Source organism: Staurois parvus, unplaced genomic scaffold (genome assembly GCF_062004578.1).
Source record: "Staurois parvus isolate SC_StPar_1 unplaced genomic scaffold, SC_StPar_1.0 ptg000315l, whole genome shotgun sequence".
NCBI lineage: Eukaryota > Metazoa > Chordata > Amphibia > Anura > Ranidae > Staurois > Staurois parvus.
In genome coordinates this window covers 4,428,700-4,441,815 of record NW_028318111.1, presented here as the reverse complement: position 1 = coordinate 4,441,815, position 13,116 = coordinate 4,428,700, and the positions used below count along the sequence as shown (strand labels likewise).

The 13,116-nt window shown below is 43.9% G+C and overlaps 1 protein-coding gene across 2 annotated transcripts in view; it reads left to right on the top strand.

Moving 5' to 3' along the window:
* The window catches only part of ACMSD (aminocarboxymuconate semialdehyde decarboxylase), a 71,704-nt gene that overhangs the window by 32,195 nt on the left and 26,393 nt on the right, over positions 1-13,116 (top strand). For both annotated transcript variants that reach the window (XM_089683604.1, XM_089683605.1), the window contains 2 exons: positions 4,449-4,545; positions 10,598-10,647. In XM_089683604.1, the coding sequence (XP_089539730.1) occupies positions 4,449-4,545; positions 10,598-10,647 (147 nt within the window). The remainder of the gene's footprint in view (positions 1-4,448; positions 4,546-10,597; positions 10,648-13,116) is intronic.

The window sequence follows — 13,116 nt, the reverse complement described above, 5'->3', positions numbered from 1 at the left end:
ATGCTAAGCTCTCTACCCATCCTGCCCAACAGGTTATAGTTCAAACACTCCCCTTGCAAGTATAATTTCAAAATTTAGCTTGTAAACAACAGATTTCATGCAATAATGCTGACAGAACTGAAAATGATGTTATGAATTCTAAAGTAGCGTGTAAAAATATACATATATTTTATATGTAAAAAGGAACTCCATAAAGAGTAATTATATTACAAGCTTCCAGCTGAAAAAAAGCTATTTTCTGTGAGTTGTGAACTTTAAAAAGAGGGAGCAACCAATGAAAAAGTGTACATATACCTTAGAAATCATAATTGCATAACTTACATAAAGTGCTGTTTTTTTTATTTCTTGGGATATTTGTTACACTTAAATGATCCAGATCATCAAACAAATTTTAATATTACACAAAGATAACCCGAGTAAATATAAAATGCAGTTATTAAATTATTATTTAATTTATTAAGGAAAAAAAGCTGTCCAAACCTGTCTGGCCCTATGTGGAAAAAGTAATTGCCCCCCTATGCTAAATCAAAAATTAATTTTCTTTAACCACATTTTTTTTTTTTGGAAAGCTGAGTTAAATTTCACAAGCCACACCCAGGCCTTATTGCTGCCAGACCTGTTGAATCAAGAAATCACTTAACTAGAAGATGTTTGACAAAGTGAAGCACGCTAAAAGATCTTAAAAAGCAACACATCTTGCCACAATCTAAAGAAATTCAAGAACACAAGAAGTAATTTACATGTATTAGTCTGGAAAGGGTTACAAAGCCATTTCTAAGGTTTTGGGACTCCAGCAAACCATGGTGAGAGCCAATATCCACAAATAGAGTGTAGCACCCCCTGACTCCCCTGGATGCAGGATAGTACCTCCAAAGGGCAGGGAGCTGGAATTTACCCCAGGGCTGAGTCCATGGCTAGAATGGTCTGGGGCTGTGATGGTCTGGGGCTGTTTTGCAGTTTCTGGACCTGGACAACTTGCCATAATTTATGGAACCATAAAATTCTGCACTCTACCAAAAAATCCCAAAGCACATTTGGGTTATGCAGCAGGACAATGATCCAAAACACGCCAGCAAGTCTACCTCTGAATGCTCAAAAAACTAAATTAAGGTCTTGGAGTGGCCTAGTTAAAGTCTCGACTTAAATCCGATTGAGATACTGGGACATGGCTGTTCAGGCTGGAAAACCCTCCATTGTGGTTGAAATAAAACAATTCTGCAAAGAAGAGTGGGCCAAAATTCCTCCACATTGCCAATTATCGCAAACACTTGATTGCAGTTATTGCTGCCAAGAGTGGCGCAAACAGTTATTAGGTTTATTATTATTATTATACAGAATTTATATAGCGCCAACAGTTTGCACAGCACTTTACAGAATGAAGGAAGACATTACAGTTACAATACAACTTGGTACAAGAGGAAATAGAGGGCCCTGCTCATTAGATCTTACAGTCTAGTGCAGGGGTCTGCAACCTTTAAGACATAAAGAGCCACTTGGACCCGTTTCCGAGAGGGAAAAAAAGACTGGGAGCCGCAAAACCATTGCAACATTTAAAACAAATCCGACACTGCATATATTGCAAAAAGCGCTCTGGTCATGAAGGGGGTTTAAGGGCCCAGTAAGCAAAGGGTTAATCAGGGCCACAGTGTATCGTCATAATCACAATCATAGCCTTAGGTCAGTGGTGGGCAACCTTTTTTTTCAACTGAGCCAAATCTCGCCAAAACCACGATTGAAATTTATTTTGAGAGCCACATTTTTAAAACTGAAAATACATCCCCCATATAGTAATTCATCCCCCATAGTAATTCATCCCCCATAGTAATTCATCCCCCCTATAGTAATTCATCCCCCCTATAGTAATTCATCCCCCCTATAGTAATTCATCCCCCATAGTAATTCATCCCCCATATAGTAATTCATCCCCCATAGTAATTCATCCCCCCTATAGTAATTCATCCCCCCTATAGTAATTCATCCCCCCTATAGTAATTCATCCCCCATAGTAATTCATCCCCCATATAGTAATTCATCCCCCATAGTAATTCATCCCCCATATAGTAATTCATCCCCCATAGTAATTAATCCCCCATATAGTAATTCATCCCCCATAGTAATTCATCCCCCATATAGTAATTCATCCCCCATATAGTAATTCATACCCCATAGTAATTCATCCCCCATATAGTAATTCATCCCCCCTATAGTAATTCATTCCCCATATTGTGTCAATTCACTTACCTTTGCTCCGCGCGTTCCTCTCGCCGTGTTCCCGCGCCGTTCCGGTCTTCAGGGCGGACTGTCAGAGGAGAGGAGTTAGTCACGCTGCCCCGCCTACATCCTGACAGCCAATGTTTGCCACGCTCCGCGGGCCGGATTAAAAGGTCCGCCGGGCCGTACTTTGCCCATTGCTGGGCTAGCTGCAGAGTCCTGACTTTTGGGGCGGCCGCCCGAGAGGAGGGAGGGGAGCGGGCGCCCGGCACACAGAAGAGCCGCATTAAAATGTGTAAAGAGTTGCGGCTTGCCGACCACTGAGCTACGGCAACCCTTTTGCCTGTCACCTGGTGGGCAGTGTGCTCCGGAGCCGCAGCAAAGGTGAAAAAGAGCCGCATGCAGCTCTGGAGCCGCGGGTTGCCGACACCCGGTCTAGGAGGATGGGTTGAGTGATACAAAAGATAATACCTGTGGGGAGATGAGCTGACATAGAAAATAAATGGCAGTTTACTAGGTAAAAGCAGGATAGGCTTCTTTAAAGAGAGAGGTTTTCAGGGATTATCTAAAGGTGGATAGATTGGGAGATAGTCGGACAGATTGAGGTAGGGAGTTCCATAGGATGGGAGAAGCTTGGGAGAAGTCCTGGATGCAGGTATGGCAGGAGGTGACACAGGAACTAGAGGGCAGAAGGTCTTGGGAGGATCAAAGAGAGCGGTTTGGTTGATATTTTGAGACCAGGTTGGTGATGTAGCTCGGGGAAGAGTTGTGGATGGCTTTGTAAGTTGTCAGTATTTTTAATTTTATTCACTGGGCGAGTGGAAGCCAGTGGAGGGATCGGCAGAGAGGGGTAGCAGACACTGAACGGACGGTAAGGTGGATGAGTCTGGCAGCAGTATTCATGATGGACTGGAGGGGGGATAGCCAATGTAAGCCAATGAGGAGGGAGTTGCAGTAGTCAAGGCGAGAGATAACCAGGGAGTGAATTAGGAGCTTTGTTGTGTCATTGGTTAAAAAGGGGCGTATTCTGGAGATGTTGCAGAAGTTGAGGCGGCATGAATTGGACAGGGATTGGAAGTGCACCTGTAAGGGGGCAATTATTTTTACATATAGAGCCAGGCAGCTTTTTTTCTTAATAAATGAAATCATAATTTTAACCCCTTGCCAACCGGGCACTTTTACCCCCTTCCTGCCCAGGCCAATTTTCACTTTTCAGCGCTGTTGCACTTTCAATGACAATTTCGCTGTCATGCTACACTGTACCCCAAATTTATTTTTTTTCACACAAATAGAGCTTTCTTTTGATGGTATTTATTTGCCACTTGAATTTTTATTTTTTGCACTATAAACAAAAAAAAGAGCAAAAAATTTGAAAGAAAAGGTTTTCTTTGTTTCTATTATAACATTTTGCAAAGAGGTAATTTTCCTCCTTCACTGATGTGCATTGATGAGGCTGCACTGATATGCAGCACTGTTGGGCACTGATAGGCAGTACTGATGGGCACTGATGAGGCGATACTGATAGGTAGTACTGATGGGCACTGATGAGGCAGCACTGGTGGGCATTGATGAGGCGATACTGATAGGTAGTACTGACGGGCACTGATGAGGCAGCACTGGTGGGCATTGATGAGGAGGCACTAATGATGCACTGATATGCAGCACTGATGGGTACTGATAGGCAGTACTGATGGGCGGAACTGAAGGGCAGCACTAACAGATGGCACTGACTGGAGGCACTGACTGGTGGCACTACTGGGTGACACTGCTGGGCACTGCTAGGTGACACTGCTGGGTGACACTGCTGGGCACTGATGAGTGTGAAAATGTACTTGATGATCTGAATCATTTAAGTGTGACAAATTTGCAAAAAAAAACATCAGGAAGGGGACAAATAATCTTTCACGGCACTGTATGTATATACACAGCACAGCACATATATATATATATATATTAAAACTAGCTATGAAACAACAGTAGATAAGTAATACAATCAATGTTGCATGTATTAAAAATCAACTCACCCCATATACTAGATATCTCTATTAACAAACACCGTGCTCCAAACAGGTAGAAAAAAATGGCATAAATAAATGACAATTAATTCATCAGAATTCATCTTTTAGTAACCTAATATCAATACACAGGAATATGATTGGTTGGTTTGGGTTCCTGCAGCATCATCATGATCTTTTAAAAAAAATGTCATTATTTTCTTTTCTCTTTTGACCTATTAGGGCGAGGCGAGAATGATGAAGGACGGAAATGTTTTCCGGGTGGTTCAGTCCAACTGCTGGAATCCTGAAGTGAGATTAAAAGAGATGGATCAGTCAGGTAGGTGAAGTATAAGTATTTGTACCTTCTACAATGTAATGGCCTTGGTTCATCAAGCTGCAATTTAAAAATATATATATATTTTGATAGTAAACGGGTTATTTGTACAACAGACTAAAAAAAGGCTAGCTCTTTCCCCTTCTCCTACAAATTATTTTTCTTTCTTTACATTGTCTTCACACTCTACCCTCTCAGCCCATATAAGAGGCTGAAATGTGTAGCTGAGTGTCGGAATAATGCAGCTCCATTTCACAGGCACAGAAATTGCAGCATCAATGACCACCCAACAAGCGAATAAGGCATATGCTGGGTGTGGAAGAATTGTCAGGGAGGATGGCAGCAACAAAAACCAAGAGCTGATGAAAAATACAGACGTGATTGGCAGAACACAGCAAATTCCGAGGTTATTTTGCTATGATAATGCAAGTATGCTGTGCACTACCAGTGGAATCTACAGGATATAGCAGTAGTACAGCATCCAGCTGGGGAGCATCTGACACACCAGGAAGTGTCAGATGCAAATTCTTTGGTAAGCTTAGCTGTTCAAGAGAGTGAAGATAGGAGGAAGCATAGATCCACTTGTGCAGGTAGTAATGATAGAGGGGATGACAGAGAGGCAGTAGGAGAGGTGGAGAAATGGCAGCAGAGCACGGAAGAAGAACCAGGAGGCAGCACATTTGTGAAATCACCATCTATCATTACAGTGTTCAGGAAATCATACTAATTATTGTTATAATAGCAATCAGAGGCAGGAGTGGGAGGGATCTGCCTTAGATGATCTCACACTGCAGATACTGTATACAGATGTAATGATGTATGAGCACTGCGCTGTCCATGAGCCCAGAACAGTGTGGTGACATGGGGTATGTCCATGACAGCGGGTGTGTCCATGACAGTCTGGGCCTAGCCCACAGGAAGTTGAATGTATGACACTGGGCATCATTCAACCCAGAAGAGGATGGTGTTGGATCGCAGAATGGGGAGTCTTGGTAGGATAGCTTTGGAAAGCAGGTGAGTCTTACCATGGGGGTTGCTTTTTTTTTAATTTTCATACACTCTGGCCATGGTTTTTCAATTTATTTGAAAAAGGTGTCATCAGGCTTTAAAGTGGTTCTAAAGCCTAAAGAATTTTTACATGAAAACATTCTCTGCATTAAGGTAAAAAAGCTTCAGTGTGCTGTTCATACTTACCTGAGCCCGTTCTCGATCCAGTGCTGTGCATTGTCTCTCTCAGCTCTCTCTCTCCTCACTGGACAGAGAGGCAGCAGCAAGAGCCATTGGCTCTTGCTGCTGTATATCACAGTCAATGAAGGGTGAGAGCTCGGCAGGGGCGAGCTGCGCTCTGTGTGTTAATGGACAGTGAGCACACGTGAGTACCTCCATAGCAAGCCTCTGGGAGAGTGAGCGGACTGTGCCGGCGGGGGACCCCAGAAGAGGAGGATTGGAGCTGCTCTGAGCAAATCATTACACAGAGCATGTAAGTATAACATGTTTGTTTTTTTAAATAATAAAATGCAATGCTTTACAATCACTTTAAATATGTATTTGTAAAATAAGGATTTTATATACACCGTTTCAGCAGAAAAAAAATAGGGACTTTCTAGGGTGGCAGACAAGGACATTTATTTTTATGTGTTGAAATTTTGGCCTAGGGTGCCATCCTAGAAAGTCCCTTGTTCTTTTTCTGTTGTATTTATTTGCTTGTTTGAGATGACGACATACCAAGATGTTAGCCCAGGGTCATCCTGCCTCTCTCCCTTCTATTTTGAAACCGTTTTTTACAGATAGAATCTTAGAAAATGTTGTTTTTATCAATGTTTAAACTAATGTAAAAGTAAAGTACATAATACATGCTTACACAGTTCAGTACAGCACAGCAGGGTATGGCATAGACCGCATGGCATAGACCAGTGGTCTCCAAACTGTGGCCCGAGGGCCAGATGCGGCCCTTTGCTTGCTTTTATCTGGCCCTTGGGGCACTATTTCATCAAATGATAACAACAATGGGGCATAATTCCCCCCACTGACACCAAGGATGGGGCACAGTTCCTCCCAATGATACAATGGGGTCCAATTACACAAATGATGGGGCACATTTCCTTCCACTGAAACCAATGATGGGGCACAATTCCTCCTACTGACACCAACAATGGGGCCCAATGACCCTACTGATGGGGCACAATTCCTCTCACTGCCACCAAGGATGGGGCACAATTTCTCCCAATGACACCAACAATGGGGCCCAATGACCCCACTGATGGGGCACAATTCCTCCCACTGACCCCACGGATGGAGCACAATTCATCCCACTGACATCAAAGATGGGGCATTGTTTTTTCCCCACTGACATCGGGACCTTTTCTACTCCCACAGTCTGGCCCCCCTGCAATCTGAAGTACAGTAAACTAGCCCTTTGTTTAGAAAGTTTGGAGACCCCTGGCATAGACTCTTACCTATGCTAATTTATAGCTGACATCTTAAGTTGGCCATGCACTGTACAACCTGATTATACAATCTCTGTACAATCTCACTTAGATCTACCATAACTATGCAATATGAAGAGTCACCAAAACAATTTATTTAATTTGTATTATGTCAGACAGGCACTTACATTGCATAGTTGATAGTGGATCTAAAGGAGATTGTACAATCAGATTGTATTGTAGGCCAGCCCAGGATACCTCTTCCTATTGCCAGCATGCTTCAGCATTTTGCTAGTGTCTTAGGAGAATGCATGTTTTTTTTCCTCAGCTCTGCAGTGTGAAAGTCTGATTTATTTACTAGCATGTTTTCCTTCTTTGATTTTTTTCTTAAATCAAGACTCTTTTCTACATCTCCTGCCGGAGCTTTATTGCATGGTCATCCTTGGCATGGCTCAGCTGGACTGGATGTTGCAGGGATATCGTAGAAGTGACCTTCGGGCACTGGGCTCTACAATGGGTGCTTTCCAGACTCCATTATGGTGAAAGTTAGCTCCGGAGCCCTTTCCAGATCCAGAGCCCCTGGGATTGCCTCAACATTTGCCCTGTCTCTAAATATTAGGCATGTCAGTTGGGTCAAACATCAGGAGATAACTCATTTACTTAGGTTGCTGGGCACATTCTCTCTATGCGCTCTGTCCTACCATACAGCGTTGAGGAAGCATCTTCATCTTCTTCCATGCTATAACTCCCGTTTTGCAAAGAGCCAAGTGGAACTTCAATCTTCAGTCTGTTCTGACCCTTATCTTCTACCGGCTGTTCAGGTTTCATGAGTACATGAGCCCTTGCCTCTTACCCTAACCCTTTATGTTGTCTTACTGCCATGCTGTTGCAACATGTTTGTTTCTACAAATGGAACAGTCCCACTGTACTGGGTGCCCCCAGCTTAGAACACCTACTGATGTAGACTTCTGCAGCCTAGAGTCATGCTATTCTTACCTCTTAGAGTCTATTCCATCCTCTAAGTCCTCATTGTCTTTGTTGGGTGCAGCTAGAGTTTTTTTTTATAGGGTCATGCAAGACTTTCTGGCCCAAATCACACAAAATCAAACTCTGTCTGACTGGTCAAAATTCCTTAAAAGAGATGTAACCACTGACTGATCACTCCAATGCTAAATTTTGTTGTGTTGATCTGCTGGAAGCCTCATGTCTCATTTCTCGTATTGTCCTATAATAGTGCATATGGGTAGAACACTTATCTAAAACTCTTATGACTGCAAAGTCTTCTCCCCCTTTCACTGTTAGGTAACCCCTTTTGTTTCTTCAGTCTCTCAACCTCTACATTGAGATTCCCCCCAAGCTTGGCTCCCTACCCTGTCCAAATCCTTAAAGAAGTATTCCTTTGCATGAAGGTGCTTCCTCACATTCCAGACTGGGGGGACATTTGTAAACTTTACAGATGCTTGGAAAGCTTGCATCTCTTTGGTGCAGGATGGTGTATCCCTCAGCTACGAACTGGAGTTTCATTCCTTGCTCCCTCCTTGGATTTACACCTCCAACCTCCCTGTATCAGCACACAAATTAGCAGATCTCCATCAAGGAATACGGAGGTGAGCATCTCAGAATCTCTGATTCCTATGATGCTAAAAAATGGAAAGTCTACTTCTTGTAAGGTCTACCATCAGACCTGGAAGGCAGACTTCAACTAATTTGAGTCTTAGGACTTCTACCTCAGCAGTTAACCCTTGAACGAATCCTCTCCTCCTTGCATCAGGGTCTGGACCTGTGTTTGGCTCTCTGCACTATGCAGGTTTCTACTCTTTCTATTCTGTTTTAGAGACCATTGACCTTGATTAAGACCTTTGTACAAGGAGCTTCCCACGAAGCTCCTCCATGTAAATCTGCATATTATAAATTGACATTTGAACCCGTTGAAGACATTCCTCTCTCTACTTTCACCCATAAGGTAGTGTTCCTTAAAGCCATCGCTCCTGCAAAGTGAGTGTCTGAACTGAGGACCTTATCCTGCAAGGAACCCTTTCTGGTTTTGCATAAGGACAAGGTGGTGATAAGTTCCAGAACTTCCTTTTTTACCTAAGGTATTTTTGCCTTAGGCCTCAGCCAGGACATTGTTTTCCAGTTCCTCTGGTTCCTGTTCACCAAAAGAAAATTTCCCTCCATTGTACCGGATGTGGTTATCTTTCAGTCACTGCTTCTTTCAGGAAGACTGATTCCTTTTTGTCATCCTGGATAGACCCCAAAATGCTGCCTCAACTTTTGGTTCCACAATCTTTAGGTGGCACAGGCAAACCATTAGGTTCCACCCTTTCCTATGAAGGCATGCTGTACCAGATCTGTGAGTGCTTCTCAGACTTTTTGGTATCAAGCATCTGTTCCCCAGATTTGCAAAAGCTACTACCTGGTCTTGTGTCCATACATTCTGTAAGCAAGCTCTGTCAGGTGGACATTTCGACATCACCTGATGCCATCTTCAGCTGTAAGTTCCTTCTGGTAACTCTTTGAACTACAAGCAGTCCCCAGATTTTGTGCTGTTTTTTTTTTTCGGGGGGGGGGGGGCAGTTTGCAGTTGTTTGCTGTGTTGCTCACCCCTCAGTTGGATTCCTTTTGGACATTGTGATGTTTAAAGTGGTTCTAAAGCCTTGGTTTTTTTCTTCTAATAAACACAGTATAGTTACCTGCTCTGTGCAATGGTTTTGCACAGAGCAGCCCTGATCCTCTTCTTCTGCGGTCTCCTGACAATGCTTCTAGCCCCTCCCCCTTGCCGAGTGCCCCTAGAGCAATCTGCTTGCTCTGATGGCACTTGTGTGTGCTCGCTCCCAAGCCGCCTATGTGTGTCTGTGGAACACTAAGAGCATGGTTCAGTCCCGCCACCAGCTCCCTCCTCACTGGCCGTGATTAAGTGGGAGCCAATCAAGAGAGAGAGTCCCTTGGAGTGTTTCTGCTCTCATGCACATCGTTGAATTGGGAATGGGCTCTGGTAAATATTGGAGGAGCTGCACCCTGAAGGTTATTTTACCTTCATGCATAGAATAAATGAAGGAAAAAACACATCATCCTTTAGAACCACTTTAAAGACTTTTGTGTCCCTCAATGAATGGAAGATGAAATAGGATTTTTGTACCAATGATAAAATCCTTTACTTGAAGTCCATTGAGGGACACAGGTCCCTTACCTTTGTGTTTATTTAATGTATTCTCTAACTGTTTTGTTTCAAAACTGAAGAATGCTGGTAACAGCCCGAGGGCCCGGGGTCAGTGGGGGGACCCATAAAATGCCCCTGGTACCTTTCATAGGCTTTTTTGGGTGGAGTTTGAGCGTGGGTGAGGACACAGGGGCCCCGTGATCCCCTATTGCCCAGGGGCCCCATGAGTTGTCAGTCTGCCGCTGCAGGAGGGGTTATACTTAACTGGCTTACAGCTCTTTTGTTTGCCAATGTCTAGTCCTCCTGCAGGTGGCAGTGTAACCCAAAGGTAAAGCTTCCCTGTGTCCCTCAATGGATTCCAAGAAAAAGATATTTCAGTGAATACAACATTCCTATCATTGGGAATGAGAAATTATATCAGTGATGGCTAATTACATATAAAGTAAGACAAATACTTTTTCTCATGCAGGAGTAACAGTGCAGGCTCTCTCCACAGTGCCGGTAATGTTCAGTTATTGGGTATGTATAATTATATTTTAATATATTAAAGTGCAACTTTTGTGATAGATTGCAATCTATAAAGAGTGCAGTAATATATTTTGTAATTAGAATTCAGTATTACCTTGTCAGTAGTGTTTAAGTCCAACATAAGTTCTACTCGAACATCAGCCGTTCCATCGGCGAACACACGAACGGCAAAGGCATTTGGCAGGCTATTCGCCTGCCGCGCCCCACAATGCACAGCGCCTTGACAGTGCATTGTGATTGGCCAAAGCAATGCACTTGACCACAGGTCAGGTGCGATGCTTTGGCCAGTCACAGCACATGATGATATCACAAGTGGGAGGGGTGACCCTGACCCCTTGTGACATCATCACACTATTTAAGAACTGTCATCCCGGTGCAGCTGTCAGACGGCGAAAGCCAGCGTTGAGAGCGGAGTGTTTTTTTTTTTCTTTTTTTGGCTCGGCGGGCATTGTGATTGACGTTGCATCGACTTTGGGGGACATTTTTTTATTTTTGTTTTTAATAAAGGACTTGTCAAAGACTGTCTACTGTCATTTTTACATTACATTTTTTTTTTCTGGGGGGGTGGGATCTGGGGGTCCCCTTGTTAAATGGGGCTTCCAGATTCCGATAACCCCCTGCCCGCAGACCCCCACAGCCGCCAGCCACGGTTGTGGGGAAGGGACCCTAGTCCCCATCAACATGGGGACAAGGTGCTTTGGGGGGGAGCCCCCCTGCCCCAGAGCGGGGCCAGGATCTGGGGGTCCCCTTGTTAAAGGGGACTTCCAGATTCCGATAACCCCCATTCCCGCAGACCCCCACAACCACCCGCCATGGTTGTGGGGAAGGGACCCTTGTCCCCATCAACATGGGGACAAGGTGCTTTGTGGGGTGCCCCCCCTGCCCCAAAGCACCTTCCCATGTTGAGGGCACGTTTTCTGGTATGGACTCTCGCTTGTTCCCCCCCCTTTTCTGAGCATGGGTCTGGAATGGATTTTGGGGGGGACCCCCACCCCATTTTTTTAAGTTTTGGCATGGGGGTTCCCCTCAAAATCAATACCAGACTCGAAGGGCTTGTTATGGATGGGGGGGACCCCACGTGTTTAAAAAAAGAATAATTAATCGTCGGGTAATGCTGGCAATTCTTTTTACATTGAACTGTCCGTGAGGAATCCCGCTGACAGCTGAAACATCAAAGAATGTCTTCACTACTACAATACCGCATGACTTAATAATATAACTCATGCCACATTTTGGTAGCTGTGCGGTATCCTACCACATACTCAGACGCGGTAAGATATTGCTTAGTGAATTGTCCTCTCTGTTCGAAGTTTGCTGTCAAACTTTCGTTAGGTTCGAATGTTTGACCGCAAACTGAACAGGGGCTCATTTGGCCCATCACTATTCGTCAGTACAGACTTCTGAAGTATCCATTGTGGCACCTCTAATAGGTGCTGGCATTGCATTTTGGGATGCAGGGATCATGCCCAAAGTCAGGATTTTCTTAGAAGCTCAGAAGCCTCTATGGGATATAGGACCATGCTGATGTTTATATTCATCTTAGTTTTAGGAAGTTTTATGTTTCAGAACATGCTATGGATTTCTGAGCTTCCTTTCTCCTAATGTACATAAAATGTTCATATTACAAGAAGATAGTTAGAGAAGATGGATTAAAGTGTGTGCAAAGTGTTCATCTAAATGTTGTCATCGCTCACCAGAAAGTATAAAAAAAAGTAACACTACAGTTCAAAAAATCAATGTGTCCAGTTCAAGCAGCAAACATAGCTGCATATGTATTAGGGCTCGTTCACACTTGACTTTTTTTCCAACTCTTGCCAAATGCCCCTATAGCAATGGACAAGCATTGGTCCAGCGTTTGCGATGCGTTTTCAACGTGCCGCAAACGCTGCAAAAACACTGCATGCGCGGTTTAGCAGGGGTTGCTATGGCGTTTGCCAAGCGTTAAAAACGCCCCACAAACGCCTATAATGAAGTTTGAATGGTGTTACCGCTCCGCAAACTCCTCGCAACCGCGTTGCGGAGCAGCACCATAGATTTGAATAGGAGGCTTCAACTCCTCCTGACCCGACCAGAGGCGTCCGTTTTGCTGCGATGCCAACGCTCCCGTGTGAACAGTACCATGTACTGCAATGTGCAGAATTTTCCGAGGTGTTTGGAAAACGGTAAAAACGCTTCCCAAACGCCTGTCTGCCGCTTGCTAACAAGGCTAGTGTGAACGTAGCCTTAGAAGGTCATGGCATTCACTTTCTATGAGTTGATCCATAATACATATAATGTCCTTCTTACAGTTCCCAAACCCAGATCACAATCCACAAGGTAGGGTTTGGAGTGGCTAGAGAGGAAGGTATTTATTCTGCTGAAACCCTGGCTATTGGTATCATGACAGATTTCAGTACAGATGGTAAAAAGCCATAGATAGTTTGGTGTTAGATGTGGTCACTGCATTAGTTTTCTTTATTT